Below are 17,657 nucleotides of genomic sequence, written 5' to 3'. Positions count from 1 at the left end.
ATGTGAGGTGATATGTGAATAGAAATCAACCACAAAGTTTACAAAATTCATCACATAGAATTGAAAAGAGACTATCACCTAAAGAGTTACATCATATAACTCCCACATCTCCTAGATCATAAGCTTGCAATCATGTAAGTTTCTTGAAATTTGCCTCATAATATACACACCAATTTTAGTTTAAGTGATTTGGCATCAAGCCTAATAGTACACACAAATTTTAAGCATTAAGCATTTAAACCGAAGATTCACCTTATATTCTTTTTGTGCATATGATACACTTTTTCGAGCATAGAATATTAAGATATGCACTAAAGTGTTCATGATTGGCCAGTGAACAGTGGTGAGATGATTATTTATGCCTTTCTCAAAAGGTTCAAGTTCGACAATCAAAGACATGTGACTTTAAGATCAAGACAAAGTGATAAACACCATAAACATCTTTCCCACACAACATGCACTACAAAGCTTCAACTAGTCAAGTGCAATAAATAAGCTCATCAAAGTTAAACTGGGTACAAGAACATGTTCTGTGTAAATAAATTGACCGACCTTGTTTTCAAAAACTAAGAAAAATAGTGCGAAACACAATTTGCTTTTTTATTTTTTATTTTTTATTTATTTATTTAAAAGAGAAAACAAAAATAAATCCTAGAATGAAATGTATAAATGTTATACAACGTAAGTCCTAGAACAAAAACACAAAAACCAAAGAACAATGGTCACAAAGGAAGAAGCAAAGAAGCACAAAGACCATGTCAGAAAGACTCAATTAGATCGAGTCTTTTGCATTCAAAACCTATTAGATGCACCACGAGCACTGGNTTCATTAAACTACAGCAGTAGCAGTGAAAGCAATGAAGTTTCCATCCTCGTTACATCCAGACTCATTATCAAAAACTTCATTATCACTAAGGGTTACAGTCATAGCTTTACCCTTAAACCTCAAGTAAGTAGGACATTCAGACTTAACATGACCATACCTTTGACACCCAAACACTGAGCACCCAAAGAATTGTTTGAAGATTGATCAAATTTTTCTCTAGGTTTTTCAAAGTTATTAACCTTAGTGAGATCATTCTTCCTAAAATTTCTAGGTTCAGCAGTGTTTGTACCTCTTGCCTTTCTGTTGTTATTCCTAAGAAAATTTCTAAAGTTCTTAACAAGGTAAGCAATCTCTGTAGCAGAGAGTTCATCATCAAATCCACCACCCTCAACATCATCAACTGACTTAAGAGCCATTGATTTGGATTTGTTAGGTTGGGTAGGTCTAATTCATAGGACTGAAGAGATCCTATAAGCTTATCAACAGGGATGGAGTCTACATGCTTGCTCTCAGTAATGGCAGTCACTTTGAGTCTAAAGTCTTCAGTTAAAGATCTAAGAATCTTCCTAACAATTTTAGGTTGATCATATATTTCACCCAAATTAAAAGCAGAATTAACAATATCATTCAGTTTAGCACAAAATTCATCAAAAGATTCATCATCAGACATTCTAATGCTTTCAAATCTTAAAGTTAATTGTTGCAATTTTATTAATCTTAACTGCCTTTGTGCCTTCATGCATAGTCTAGAGGATTTTCCAAGCAGTGTGAGTAACCTTAACATTTGAGATTCTCTTAAATTCCTCCATGGAAATAGCATTAAAGATGGCATTCATAACTTTACTATTGAACCCAGCTGCTTCTTTTTGAAAAGTTTACCACTCACTCATGGGAGTAGTGGGCTTCTTTCATCTGTACTCAACGGAATTCCAAACCCTCTCATCAATAGATTTCAGGAATGCTTTCATCCTTACTTTCCAATAAGCATAGTTATTCCCATCAAAGTTAGGAGGAACAACGAGAGAGTGTCCATGTTCTATGACAACAGAGGTCAAGGATCAGCTCAGAGATCAAAAGATCTACAACAAGAGAGCTACCTGCTCTAATACCACTTGAACAGTTTTAGACCCCTTAACCCAACCAGATTAGCCTAGTTAATTAGCCAAGTGACTAACTTAGTCAAATTATGCAAATCTAGGTTAACACAATCAATTAATCATATCAAGAAATAAAGCAGCGAAAATATAAATAAAACAATGATATGATCACCCAGGAAACCACACGGTAAAAACCTGGGGAGGATTTGATCTAACTATCCTCAAGGTAAACCTGAATCCACTGTTTGAAAGAATCGAAGTTCATACAAAAGGACTTACAAGCTCCCCGCTTGACTTCCTAATGCTACCCACCAGTAGAACTTACTGACACGACCACGTGTAAGCTCCGAATCCACGGACTCCTTCTTTCTTGGATTCTTCACAAGATACAAGCACCCCCGCTTGTTTTTCTTTAAGCTCCAATGGCAGCAATTGAGTTGATCATCAAGATGTTGAAATAATCTCTACCTTGAAAACTCTAAATTTTATGTAAAGGAAAGTTCCTTTAGATCTCACAAGAGATTTACACAAAACAGCAATATGAGTAACAATACACTCAGAGCAACTCTCCAAAACGTGGCTTGAGTTTTGCCTTATATACCTAGGGCAAAAACATAAAACCCTAAACGTTTAATGAGGTAGCGCTGAGTTGGAAAAAACTGCAGAAAAATATTCTGCCTGTGATTCGATCGATCGAGTCTTTCTTTCGATCGATCGAGCCAGGCCGAAATGCACCAATTCATCTGCAGCCCCTCGATTCTAACTTTACATGAAAGACACAACTTTGAGCAAGCCTAAACAAGACTAAATATATTGTTTTGATCATGGTTTGCTAACATTAGACATTAGAGTTCAAAATACATAAATTCCTAAATCTTTAGAACCTAACAAATTTAACTTTATAAACATGGATGGGCCGAAGTTAAAATTTTTCTTGCTTCAAATTTTGGGTTGAAAAGAAGCATCGAGGTCATCGTGGGTTGAAAATTGGGCCTTCTTATTACAGCCATTCTTCATTCTCTGATTTGGACTAGATCTTGGTGACAAAAGACTATCTAAACTAATCAACTAGCAAGAGCATGGGATTCAAAACAAGAGTGAGCATTCCGTTGGCCTATTAACTAAATGATGAGCCCATTATTACAAACTGAGCCCAATCTACATAACTAGCCTAAAGGAATCCTGATTTATTGGCTTAAGTTTAGTTAGTAGTCAAACGTATTGGTGCTTAAAACCTACTTATACTACCACTACGCACCCTTGGTGCGGTGGTCATTCTACAAGTATAAGTGCTTATGGGGTGTGGAGGGCAAGGGCCGGGATTCAAGTCTCCAGGAGAGAGCTTCACACACATATACATTTAGATTATGCTAGAGTAGAAGTTCTATCTTGTATTAAAAAAAAAAAAAAAAAAAAAAAAAAAAAAAAAAAAAAAAAAAAAACCTACTTATACCTCTTTTGTGACTGATTATTTTTTATTCGAAAAAAATTTATTTTTTTATAGGAACAACAAAATATCACAATTTCTTCTTTCTCCAAAAAAAAAAAAAATTCACAATTTCTCCGCAACACCCTTTTTTAAATTGTGAGGTGTTTAGGTATGATCTTTATTTTGTTTTTGTTTTAGAAGAATCCTTTTTATTCATCCAATTTAATGTCATACATTAGAGCACTAGCATCTGGGAATAGAAAAATGTGTCTATTTTACATCTTCAAAACCTATTTTATATATTTTATCATCCCATTTTACAACTCATCCAATATCTCAGTTTTTATTTTTACATAAAACTCATTAAAATAATATAAATAAACTATACAAACAAATAATAGAAAAAATTCGGTTTTACACCCACCAATACCAGTGCTCTTAGGGTCAACGGCGGAACTAGGAATTTTTGCCAAGTAGGGCAAGCTAATTATAATAAAGCTCTCTTTTCTAGCCATTAATTATATAAAGTTGTACCCTAACATTATTTCATAGTTCCAAATCATTAATAATTAAATTTGAATTAAATTTTTTAACTATCTTTCATGGTACTAAAATTTTCTCATAAGTTATTATTAATACTTTGAAAACATAAATATTAAATTTAATCACATATCCTTAAAAAAAAAAATTAAAAGCAAAGTGTATATAATCACACAAAACCAAAAAAATTATCTTAATATCTTTATATAACAATTACACATGAAACTATTGACAAATATAACTACAGATTTTATACCACTACAAAATTTGCCACAACTTGATAAAGTGGTTGATGGTAAATGATGGGCCATCATTTTAACATGAATTCACGACATTTTCTTTAGTTCATAATTGATAAATTTAGAGTTGTAACGAAAGTTGTGATACAAAAGCCTAAGACTTTTCACATTATTATATATATGCAAACCACTATTATCATAGTCAGATATAAAATAAAATAATACAAGTTAAGTTACTAATGAAAGCAAGCTACAAACAATTAGAAGCTTTTATTTAAAAAAAAAAATGGAAACCCACAAAAAGTATAAAAAATTAAACATATAACATAAATAAACAGAGAGAGATACCAAAGGAGCAGAGGCTAGATTAATTCACTGGACGCCGATTGCCTCAGTTGTAAATTTTAGAAAATGTTGAGCTTTCACGTTTATTTGTTGTATTATAGCTTAATAGTGTATAGCCCTATGTATATACATCGGTATAATTAAAAATAATTATAATTATCCGGTTCAAATTATACTTTTTTTTTTTTATAGAAGATGTTCAAATTATACATGGTATTAGCAAACTCTTTTTTTAAATCCTACATTTCTAAAATATGTAATGATTTCTTATTTTATATATGAGATGGGTTCAAGTTACACCTGATGTAACTCTAAAGAGTTATACATTTTTTAAACTATTGGATTTAAGTAGATCCAACGGTTAAAAAATGACCCTCATTATTATAAATATTTTTATTAAAATCTCATTAATTACTCTCATTTGTTACATTCTAAACGTATCTCTAAACCCAACAAAATTTGACCATGGCTCTCTCTTTCTCTCTACGTTTCTCTTCCTCTCCGTTTGTCTCTCTCTCTCTCTCTCTCTCTCTCTCTCTACATTCTAAACTTACGTTTCTCTCTTTATCTCGTCCTCCATTGCTCCTCCACAATTGTTCCACCTCCACAGGATGCCGAAAGCAAAAAGGAAGAAGATGATTTCAATTTATTGCAGCGGCTATGATGTCTGCAATTTATGTGGAAAATAAGGAAGAAGATGGTTTCCTGTATATGACCTACAGTGGCGAGAACACCTTTGGGATTTGCTGAATTGTGATTAAGCTGCATCTACGTGAATAGGAGTTACAAATAAAACTAAGAAAATGGTGGAATTAGATTAGATGTAAATTATCTGTAGTTCATTAGATTGATGTTCTAAGCAGTACACTATGGTTTGGATCAATGACTATATTTTTTAGTTTGTCAACTGTTTAGTATTATGTTCTTTTTAAATTCCAAATGGTTTGGATCAATGTCTACTTTTGCCCGTTTGACTACCTCTTTTATGATTAGGTTGAATGACTATTTCAAGTAAATGAATTGTTTGTGCAGCTCTATGGATGTGTGCGCGCTTGACTCTGTATTTTAGAGTTCTGGGGTTGGCATAAGCTCAACACCGATGGGTATGTGGGAAAAAATGGGGAGGTGGGAGGAGGTATTGAATCAATTGATAGAAGTGGAGGGTTGAAAGCAAAACAGGGATGATAATGGCACATGGACTGGTTTCTTGAGCGCCATTGGTAAAGGATGGCCTTCATCTAGTCGTCTAGTTTGAGATAATAGTTTTAGAAGTTGGACCTAGTGCAGAAATTGTTATTGGCATCGTTAATAAATAATGGCACATCTAATGATAGAATTTTACAAGCTTTGGTCAGTGACTAGTCTGCCTTTTGACACACCCACACTCAACTTCACAATATGCTTTAGTGTTATCCTAGGATTGGATTTTAAGCAATTATACATGGGACCACCATGAGTACTTGCTGAATAAAAAAATTAAGCACATCAGTTACAACTTCACACTTAAACATGTGGATCTGCATGTTAATTTGGAGGTGATATTAATACATGTATCAATATTGTGAAGTTGAGTGGGAAGGCCTGATCCTTTGCATAATTGGCTTGCGTGGGAAGTAGATTTGCGTGAGAAGCAAAGGTACTTGTCAAGCGTGGTTGTTTTACTAAATATGTCTTCACATTTGCGTGAGAAGCAAATGTACTTGCCAAATGTAGTTGCTTTACTATTGCAAAATTTGTCTTCTTAGACCCCCTAGAGGATTTGACAGCAATTCTTAGTTTAGTGATTGTCTTGTGTTTTAGAGGTGTTGCAATGTGTTTTGTTTTCTATTTTTCTATGGTTTAATGGTAACCCTTACTATTAAAAACTACAAAGTGTTTTCCTCTGAGATTATTACAAATAGTTCCAATAAATTTATAGACTTTGCTGTTATACAGACTATTCTGGGAGACAGAAATAGTCATCTGTGATTGAAATTTTAAGTCAAAACTAAGATCATAGTCTTAATTCTGCCATCGCTGTCCAGTGGGAGCTATCTGCTACTATGGTAGAGCTTGCTAGCACTGCCATGGCATTATGTCACTAAAAGGATTTTACAAAATCTTCAGAATGTACATCATAAAGCACAACAATATTAATATATTATAGAGGGTGAGGAACAGCAAAACTAAATCAAATTGTCCACCTTCAGGCTTGGGATAAGAAAAATGAGCAACTGACTACCAAGCCAACAAAGAGAGCTGTTCACATTGTCCATCTTGTATGTATAAAGTTTCATGTAAAATGCTCTTGGTTATTTTTTTGGAACAAATACAAATTTTCATTCATCCAATCAGAGGAGCAAATCTTTGTTCATTTAGAGACCTTTTTCTGGTACTGATTCTTGACCCATTTGATTCCCACCAAGGTTCTGCTCTTAACCTTTTGGGCGCTCACTGATGCAGCTTGCCGAGTCCGGCCAATGCTGCTGCTTTCACATCTCCCATCTTGCTGCCACTGCTGTTTCCTACCTTGTTCATGAGCTTGTCATCATCATCATTGCCACCATAACCTTCTGCGCTCCATTGCTCACCCCAGCCTGGTGCCTTACTTCCCATAGTATCTGAATTTTGCTCAAAGGCATAGACCCGTTAAATTGCTTTAATTTCCTCTAGTGTCCAAAACATAACTCGACAAATGAATCCATAGATTACATACAGTCCCAAAAAAAATCACATCAAAAGGCAAAAATTGCAATCAAACATAACTTAATATTTCAAAGAGAAACAGAGAGACAAACGGACAAAAAGAGACAAACGGAGAGAGAGTGAGTCAGTCATCAAGTTTTGTTGGGTTTAGAAATATATTTAGAATGTAATAAATAAGAGTAATTAATGAGATTTTAATAAAAATATTTGTAATAATGAGGGTCTTTTTTTAATCGTTAGATCTACTTAAATCCAATGGTTTAAAAAATGTGTGACTTTAAAAAGTTACACCAATTGGAACTTTCCATAAAACTCAACCACTTGAAACAAATTAGAACCTGGAAATTTCAAATATTTAACATAGCATATGTATTCTGTTCTGAGTTGCATATGGATATGGTATCTTAAGAAATGATTATCTATCTTCGTAGTGGGGTTTGGGGGAAAAAGAAAAAAGAAAATTTGTTTCCCATTTTCACTATATTTATTATTTAAGCTAGCCAAGTCGTGCAAGGAAACTTGGCCGAGTTTTGTTTGTGCTTTGCCATTTAGAACAATTTTAAATACATTTCAAGAGATTTGAAAGAGAGAGGAAAAAAAAATTAATAATTACCCAAAATTTCTAGCCTAATTTGATTGAAAAGTTTAATGAAATTTATTTACTTGAAACAGGTTGGAACTTTGGAAGTTTGAAAATGTTTAATGTAGCATATATATATATATTATTTGGTGGAAAGCATATATATATATTTGTTGAGATGGGTTCAAGTTACACCTGGTGTAACGCTTATAAAGTTACACCTTTTTTACACCGTAGATTTCTAAAAGATCTAATGGCTGAAAAAGTATCATTAAATACTATTACTTTCCATCTAATAATCTAATTAATACCACAATATTTTTCTCTCTCCCCTTATTTATTACTTTCCACTTATTAAAAGGCACACCACTCACCACCATTTTCAAGAATCTGCAAAACACAAACTCATCTACAGAAGAGCACCTTGTCATTGCACGGTACACACTAGAAATTTGTTAGGTTGGCACTGTTTGCAAATCAAGCATTTTAGAGCAGTTTTCCTACCAAACTTAATTACCATATATCTATAAGAGTTTCTAAAGAGTTTTACTTTAGAAAGAATCCAAAAAAAAGTCAAGTTAAATTTTTAAAAATTGTTAAATGATTCCTGACCTTTCTTCAATCTTCGTAGAATAAAATGATCCACGCATGGTTTAAACAGGTGAGGCAAAAAATGTGAGTAACTTAGCTAGAGCAATTATTTAATTTTAGTTTTAATTTTTAAATTTTTTTTTTTATGGACAGAAAAGATGAGTTGAATGGCTGATTAAATAGAAGAAAGGTCATTTTCCCCCTATATGATTACTGATTACATATGGAGGAATCATTAAAAATAAATTTAAATTTAACTTAACTTCTTTTTGGATTCTTTCTAAAGTAAAACTCTTTAGAAAATCTTATAGATATATGGTAATTAAGTTTGGTAGGAAAACTGCTCTAAAATGCTTGATTTGCAAACAGTGCCAACCTAACAAATTTCTAGTGTACCGTGCAATGGCAAGGTGCTCTTCTGTAGATGAGTTTGTGTTTTGCAGATTCTTGAAAATGGTGGTGTGTGGTGTGTCTTTTAATAAGTGGAAAGTAATAAATAATGGGAGAGAGAAAAATATTGTGGTATTAATTAGGTTATTAGATGGAAAGTAATAACATTTAATGATATTTTTTTAGCCATTAGATCTTTTAGAAATCTACGGTGTAAAAAAGGTGTAACTTTATAAGAGTTACACCAGGTGTAACTTGAACCCATCTCATATTTGTTAGATTTTGTTGAAAAAAATATAATTTGGTGGAAAGCAATAAATAAGGAGAGAGAGAGAGAGAGAGAGAATGCTAGTATTAATTAGGTAATAAGGTGGAAAGTAATAGCATTTAATGGTGTATTTTTTAACCGTTAGATCTTTTAGAAATCTACGGTATAAAAAAGGTGTAACTTTACAAGAGTTACTCCAGGTATAACTTGAACCCATCTCATATATATATATATATATAGAGAGAGAGAGAGAGAGAGAGATTGATTCAAGTTACATCCAGTGTAACTCTTCTAGAGTGTGTAACTCTTCTAGAGTTACACATTTTTCTAACCATTGATTTCAATTAGATCTAATGGTTTATAACATACAAACTGCCATGTCATCAACTTCTAAAGTAGGTAATCTAAGTATCTAACGCATTAAAAGTTATTAATTCTCTTCTTTAAAAAAATCATTAACCGCCTCCACTTTTCTTGTATTCTTCTTCTATTATTCTCTCTCTCTCTCTCTCTCTCTCTTGCACTGACCCACATATCTCATAGAATTGATACACTTAGGGGTGTTCGTGGTGCGGTGCGGTGTAGTTTTGGGTCATTTTTAGCACCACACTTCGCGGTGCGGTTTAGCTAAAATCATAACTGCACCGCACCTTATTTTTGCGGTCACATGTGTGGTGCGGTTTAGAGTTTAACCAAAATCATAACTGCACTGCACCTCATTTTTACGGCCACATATGCGGTGCTATATATAAGATGAGGTTTGAAGTTTGTATATTTTTCAAATTTTGGGCATTTCCTACCCATCCCAAAACTAATTTTTTTCCTTTTTTTTGGCAAAATTTTAAATTATTTAGCTAGTTTTTCTTTGTTTTTGGTTGGCTTTTCTAGCAACACTTGCTAGGGTTATCAATTTTTTTTTTTTTTTGGAAAACTAGGGTTATTAAACTATTAATAATAAATTTAATATTAAAAATAAATAAATATTTTCTTTGTTTTTGGTTGGCTTTTCTAGCAACACTTGCTAGGGTTATCAATTTTTTTTTTTTTTTGGAAAACTAGGGTTATTAAACTATTAATAATAAATTTAATATTAAAAATAAATAAATATATAAATATATAGAGAGGATGCGGTGTAGTGCGATTTGTGCGGTTTTCTTATTATAAAAACTGCAAACCACACTGCACCATGAGGTGCAGTGCGGTGCGGTGCGGTGTACTGTTACTTGCAATGCGGTGTGGTTATGCTATTTTGCGGGCGATTTTGATGTGATTTTTGCGAATTGTGCGATTTATGCGGTTTGGTGAACACCCCTAGATACACTTGTGTAAGCCGAGCTTTCAAAACAACTGTAATCTACATATTTTTTGGATCTCATGTAAATTTGTGCAAATATAAAATACATCCCTCAGAGCTTAAAAAAAAAAAAAAGACTAAATCTAATAAAATCTCATGTAATCACAAAGATTAAAGCTCACTATTAAATAGCATTGAAAACCATTAGAAATACTTCTTATGTTAAAAGCCATTGGAAACTAAGCAAAAGAACAAACAAAAATAATTTGTTGATATTGGCTGGCGGTAAATCTATGGAGATTGGCAAAAGAAAGAAGGGAAGAGAGAAGCTGTTAGTTGGAGAAGAGTGAGGGGGAGAGAGAGAGTGAGTGAGAAAAACCGAAAAAGTGAAAGACTAAGAAAATGAATTTTCTCTCACTTCGTTAAAAATGGTTTGGAATTTAATGACAAAGAGAGAGAAAATATATTCTTAATTAGACAAGCTGACGAGGACAATAATGTTTTTTTAGCCATTATATCTAATTGAAATCAATGATTAGAAAAAAGTTTAACTCTAGAAGAGCTATACCAAGTGTAACTTGAACCTATCACACACACACATATAATTTAGAATTTAATTAGTTTTAGACTCTTAGGTTTTTGCAACCCAATAATTCACTTACCAAAAAAATTAAAACTTAGATGGACACAAGATAGAAAATTGGACTATAATTGAAATCCAAATTAGAATTTAATTAAATTTGGACTTTTCAATTTTTACATTCAATATATAATTCACTTGACACAAAATTAAAAATTAAATAAGACACATGACGCAAAATTGAGAATCCAATTAAAATCTAATTGAATTTTCTCTAAGCTTTATATATATATATATATATATGAGTTATGTTTAAGTTATACCTGATGTAATTCTAAGCAATATTACACCACCTAATAACTTGTTTTTAAATTCACATTTTGAAAATCTCACAATCAGATTACATGTTATATATATATATATATAGATTTGTTAATGTTCAATTTTCTAACATTTAACATTTTCTGATTACATCTATACTTTAACAAATTTTCAACAAATAATTTTCGACAAAAAGCTGCATTCAAACTTATACACGTGTTTGAATAGGCTTGCAACGTGAAAGCTCCTAAAGTTATGTCCCCTGGGGTTCGTAGTTAAATTCTCAAAATTTTCACCCTTGACCTCGAAATTAAGTTGGTTCGAAAACGTAACTCAGAAACTAGCTTATGAACAAAGAATTGTACGAAAAGTCATGAGTCTCTTTTTGAAAGGTTCTGTCCTAAAGTCACAACCATTGAGTAGAGTAAGGATATTAATTAACTTAGTAGAGATAGAAGAATTGGTAGGTTCCCTCCAAACCTATGAACTAACCTTGTCTAAACCTAAGAAGAAGATGTATTGAAAACTGTCAAAGAGAGAGCATTGACTCCATTGGTGAGGAATCTTTGGATGCTGAGGAAACGTGAAAATTCCTCAAATTAAGGAAGGCTGAGAGCAAGAAGAACCCCTAGATTTGATGAGCAACCCAAGAGTAAATTCAATGAGAGTTCCCAAAATAGGAAAGAATCTAAAGGGAAGAAAGAGGAAAAGACTCAGGCTATTAGTGCCTATATGGGAAGAGAAATGCTACGTCCACAACATTTTTACAATAAATTATAGGTGGTTAGTTGTTATTAGTTCAAATTTGAACCCAATACTAAGATTGCTTTTTTGCCCTAACAATAACGATCAGTAACAATGTTGTGGACATAGCATTTCTCATATGAAAAATATGATACATATTACATGGACATGAACTTCGATATGAATTCCCTATTTGTCTATGACTATCAGTGCTTACATGATGAGCTAACAACTCCACTGTGAGCATATATACTCGCTTCCTATTACATGAAACCTGCTTGGCGAGCAGTGCTGGCTCTTGTTTTAGGAGAGTTAGATGATCACCTAAGGCCCCCAAATTATGGAAGACCCCTAAAATTTATCCAATTAGGTTAGTTCTTTGATTCCCTAAAAAAAAGTTAATTTTATAAAATGAATAAATTAAACCCCAAATTATAGCAAAAAAAATTAAGGAAACACACGACTAAGAGGAATCTTCAACAAAAAAAAGGGGGTGGGGGGGAAATGAGGCCAAAAATAAGGGGAAAAAATCTTAGGGGATTTTTTTTTGGGGGGAAAGCAGAGCAATGAATTATACCTGAAATATAAAAAACAGAAAAGATAAATTGTTTAAGACCTAGAATCTGAAATCTCTTTCCCTCTCTCTTTCTCTCTCAACAAAATAGAACAAATCAACAAAACATTAGATGAAGTATGTATATTGGGAAACAAACTTTTGTGCTAAACAACTAGCATTAATTGAAAGGAGGTGAATAACAAGCGTAGTATCATACATATGTTGTTTTTCTGGTTTTTGTTGTACTCTATATGTGGGATGCCATGCACAAAACATCCCTAATAATTTTTAATTAGTACTGATGTGAATAATACTAGCTTTATGTTTTAAAGAAAAAAAATATGTGGGGCTTTAATGCATAAAATCAATTTATTCAACTAAAATATTCCTCACAATACATGAAAATTAACATGCCATGCTTATAGGACACATAGTCGGTGTCTATATATCCGTGTTACACACATTTTTATTAGTCTTACAAACTTACATACCCAAAAAATATACACAAAATGCCCACACATAGGACAAGAGAAGATTACTTTAGTTTTTAGAACCCTGCATCTCCAGCTGCTGACACACACTTCGCATGGTTGGGCGAGATTGTGGATTGGTACGTAGACAAGAAACTGCTAAGTTCACCATTAGAGCTAATTCATCAGCAATCTTTTGACCTTTGGGAGATGAAAGACGATCATCTAACACATCTTTGAGGTGGACATTTGTACCAACTGAGGAATGAAGATCTGCAATGAGTTCGCCTGGATACTTTCCCATAAGAACTTCAAGTATCAAAACACCAAAACTATAAACGTCACATTTTTCAGTCACTACCATTGTGTAAGCAAGCTCTGCAAAAACTCAATGCAAAGAAAAAATATAACTTAAAACATGTACTATAATATTACAAGAAATTATCAATTATTCATATAACACTACAAAAAACAAGGGCTATCTTAGCGTTTTTAACAATATTACTATTATACGTTTTCTTTTATTGAAGAAGTGAGCTGTTATTATTTGTTATTTTATTATTATTATTATTATTGTTATTATTATTATTATTATTACTACTACTATAAAAAGTAAAAAGAAAAGAAAAAAATAGGATCCTGATTGATGACTTAAATGTATATATAGCCCATTTGGTGCAAGATAACAAGATTCAATTACAAAAATTAAAATGTAAAATATGACTAAAATACATTTTTGACCTTTAAAATTAATTTATGTTTGTTTTCATTTTGATCCTTTACATTTTAAAATTTTCATTTTGACCATTCATGTCATCGTGTGTGATTTTGTTTTCAATTTAGTCATGTGTTTCATTGCCATTAGTAGTTTAGTGACATTTGGCATTATATGAGTGAGGTGGCTTAATAGACACCACTTATATAGCATTAAACAGTCAAATCATGTAAACATCCAAAATGAAAATAATCCCAAACTTTATGAACCAAAAGTATACTTTAGACTAAAAAAATAATGAGCTATCATTAGGTAATAGTGAGGGAAATATTAAGAAAATTGTATGATAGGAAATGAGTAATTAATATATATATATATATATTATAGGAATTTTGATCAAATTTTCATTAAATGTCACTATTTCTTTCCCTCTCATGCCTTGCATTTTTTTGAAAATGAAAAATTAGGTTTGTGAAGGAAAATGTACGAATGAGTTTTCTCCTAACCATTTTATTTCCTATTATTTAAAATTTCAAACAAAGAGGAAATGAAATGAATATTTTCAGAAAATTTTCCATATCATTCCTTTCCTTTATTTAATAAATATGTAACATCACATGCACCTATATCCCAAAATCAAAAAAGAATTATATATATATATATATATGTATGTATGTATTTATGTATGTATAAGCAAAACAAAAATACAAAGTTCTAAAACAATCATGTTTAAGTTTAGCAAAAAAATCATGAGAGAAGATTTGAAGCTTACCTGGTGCAAGATAGCCATATGTGCCTGCGATTGTTGTCCAGTTAGATGAATCAGGCTTCAAAAACTTTGCAGTGCCAAAATCAGAGACACAGGCTTCAAGGTCAGAGCTCAACAAAATATTCTTGCTTGAGATGTCTCTGTGAATTATAGGTGGAACACAATCATGATGCATATAAGATAAAGCATAGGCCACACCTTTAATGATTCGTACCCTAGTTTCCCAATTTAGCTCCTTTGCTTCTTTGCTGCTTAACATATCTGCTAAGTTTCCTCTTTCCATGAATTCATATATAAAAAACATGTGCTCTTCATTGAAACAAAAGCCAAGGAGCTTTACAATATTCCTATGTCTTATTTCTGTCAGAGCTGATAACTCGTTGGTAAAACTTTTTATATTCTCAGCTCCTACGCCTTCAGCATGAGAACTCAGCTTCTTCACTGCTAATACTTGACTGCCTGGAATTTCAACTTTGTAAACTTTTGCAGATGATCCCACCCCAACACAGTACATTTCATCAAAGTTTTTTGAAGCTTCAAGTATGTCTTTATACACGGCCTTCCCATTAAAGTACCATAGTGAGAATGGACTTTCAGTCCTTGATGTGTTTTCAGCTTTCAACATGTTTCTTGAGGACTTCTTTTGGAGAAATATAAAAATCCCAACAAATGCAAACGAAACTAACAATGCACCAACTAAAGAAGCAACAATGACTATTACAATTTTTCTTTTCTCTTTTCCACCACCCTTCTTTATTATTGAGGCATTACATGGACGCAAACCTTGGATCTCACCACATAGGTCTTTGTTGTTACTGAAAGCCTCCAATGTAGATGACCGAAAGATTTTGCTCTCAGGAAGAGGACCCTCTAAGTTGTTGTTTGACAGGTTGATGCTTATCAAGCTCATCATGTTACTTAGTGAAGTGGGGATTGAGCCATTGAGGTTGTTGTGTGAGAGATTGAAGTTTGCTAAAGTTTTAAGGCTCCCAAGCTGGGGTGGTATCTCTCCAGACAGTGAATTGAAACTCAAATCTAGTACATCTTGTAATGCCTCAAGACTACCAATTTGATAGGGAATCATGCCATTCAAGTAATTATTGCTCAAAGATAAACTTTGTAGCTTCCTGCAGTCTCCTATTTGAAGTGGAATTGGACCATTTAGCATGTTCATTGAAAGGTCTAAAGATACCAAGTTGGAAAGTCCTCCAATTCCCACTGGTACCTTACCTGAAAGCTTGTTGTCATTCAGGAATAGGGAGTACAGTTGGGATAACTTTCCAATTTCTGCTGGTATGTCACCTGACAATTGATTGGAAGAAAGGTCAATGTATCCCATTTTGTTCAATTGAACAATCTCATTGGGGATTTCACCGCTAATCATATTCCCTGCAAGTCTCAAAACAGTCAAGTTTTGGCATTCACCCCAGTTTGGTGAGAGTTTACCTCTCAACCTGTTGTAACTCAAATCAATATAAGTAAGATTTGGGTGCACCCCAAAATCTTGGTCTATATATCCTGTTAGTTGGTTATGTTGAAGCCGAACCCTTTTCAAGGTTCGGCAGTTTTTAAGACTAACAGGTATGGGACCAATGAAATTGTTGAAGGCTGCACTAAAATTAGCAAGTTTTCCTCCTTTACACACTTGTTGGGGCAAGTGGCCGGTGAAGTTATTCCTGGCCAAGTGTAGAGTAACTAAGGACGAAAGGTTTCCTATTTCTTCTGGTACTGAACCAGATAACTGGTTCAACAACAGGTACACCTCTGTTAGTTTTAAAGTCCCAATGTTGCCAGGAATCTGTCCTGAAAGTTGATTATCAGCAAGACGAATGATGGTTAAGTCACTCAAATTTCCCAAAGATGAAGGGATAGGACCAAAAAAGTAATTCCCATCAAGAGCCAGTAGAACCAGGAGTTTCGAATTGCCTATTTCTTCAGGAAATCTGCCAACAAGCTCATTAGTTTGGAGGAGAAAATTTTTTAGACTAAGGAGTCCAGTTTTAGACTTACCCGTTCCATCAGGGAACAAACGGCTATCAAGTTTTCCTGTTATATTGTTTTGGGAAACATCAAGCTCATAAACTTGAGTGAGATTCGCTAGGGAAAGAGGGAGTGACCCATTGAAGGAATTAATGGAAAGGTCAAGATATTGGACTTTAGAAATCATGCCAATGTTCATTGGTATGGTGCCTTTGAGTTTGTTAGATCTAAGATCAAGGCGAAGAAGGTTTGGAAAGGAAAGAAAATCAAAGTTTTCGAGGGTACCTTTCAATCCAGAGTAAGCAAGGTTTATTTCAGCAACACTCCCTTCATCATTGCAAGCTATTCCATGCCATATGCATGGACTTGAAGCTGTTGAATTGATTTGTTCTACCCATGAGTTCAGAATTGGTTGGCCAGCTGGGAGGCTTTTTTTCCATTTGAGTAGAGCCTCTGTTTCTGCCTTTAGATTAGCCTTGCAGGAGGATAGCAAAACAAACCAGCAAGCAACTAAGAGTGCAAGTGTAACATGTTTTGATTGCTTTCCTTGGCAAGCCATAGCTCAGAAGTCAGAACCCTTTTACTGTTTGTTTCGTTTGCTAAGGATACATTTCTAGCAAACCAGTTTGAAAAATTAAAACCAAACTTTTTCCGATCCCAAATGGTTCAAGAAATACAAATACTCCCTAACAAAATAAATAAATCACTGCGCGTATTGACTGTAACTAAAGAAAAAATCAATTACGTACTTTTCCTGGATTCTAGAACTTAGCTTGTTTACTTATTACCGGTTCACCTTGATTGACCAAGGGCCATGGTCAGAGATTGATTTTGGAGTTAAAAGGTTCACATTGGTACTTTGATTTATCACTAGGAACGTAATCATAGAAAGTGATAGCTCTGACTACGGTTCCTTGAGGTTGGGAATTTCTTGTCTATTGCCAGAAGTTTCTTTTCCTTGTTTAGGTAATGACTTGAGGGAGGAAAGGAACCAAAATTCAAATCTAGGGGGCAAAGTTCTTTGTTTAAGAATTTAAGAAAGTTGGAATATTAATACTGACAACAATGCATTATTAGCATTAATTTTTTTTTTTTTAAATTTGTATTTTTTCTTTTGGACAAAGTTTAGCTACAAAATCAATTATAGCCTTAGGTTACAAACTTACTCGATATCTTTTTATTGGAGATGAATTTTGACAAATCCACCATTGGATTGCATCATCTTCTTATATCCTCCA

General features: G+C 33.3%; 1 protein-coding gene across 1 annotated transcript; it reads right to left on the bottom strand.

Moving 5' to 3' along the window:
- Positions 1 to 12,837: 12,837 nt before the first annotated feature.
- On the bottom strand, positions 12,838 to 17,045 carry LOC112027861 (MDIS1-interacting receptor like kinase 2). The gene is made up of 2 exons (XM_024060509.2): positions 14,443 to 17,045; positions 12,838 to 13,333 (listed from the first exon to the last, which is right to left on the bottom strand). The coding sequence occupies exons 1-2, from the start codon at positions 16,976 to 16,978 to the stop codon at positions 13,026 to 13,028; spliced, it is 2,844 nt and encodes a 947-aa protein (XP_023916277.1). The 5' UTR covers positions 16,979 to 17,045; the 3' UTR covers positions 12,838 to 13,025.
- Positions 17,046 to 17,657: the final 612 nt, after the last annotated feature.

Source organism: Quercus suber, unplaced genomic scaffold (genome assembly GCF_002906115.3).
Source record: "Quercus suber isolate HL8 unplaced genomic scaffold, Cork oak 2.0 scaffold_86, whole genome shotgun sequence".
Classification (NCBI taxonomy): Eukaryota; Viridiplantae; Streptophyta; class Magnoliopsida; order Fagales; family Fagaceae; genus Quercus; species Quercus suber.
The sequence above is the reverse complement of the archived record's forward strand: the minus strand, read 5'-3'. Positions and strand labels throughout refer to the sequence as shown.

Bases quoted from the DNA above. Each gene is read 5' to 3' on its own strand.
- LOC112027861 (XM_024060509.2), bottom strand. From the start codon at position 16,978: ATGGCTTGCCAAGGAAAGCAATCAAAACATGTTACACTTGCACTCTTA. The intron at 13,334-14,442 runs GTAAGCTTCAAA...GAGTTTTTGCAG, and splicing joins ATATGGCTATCTTGCACCAG to AGCTTGCTTACACAATGGTA.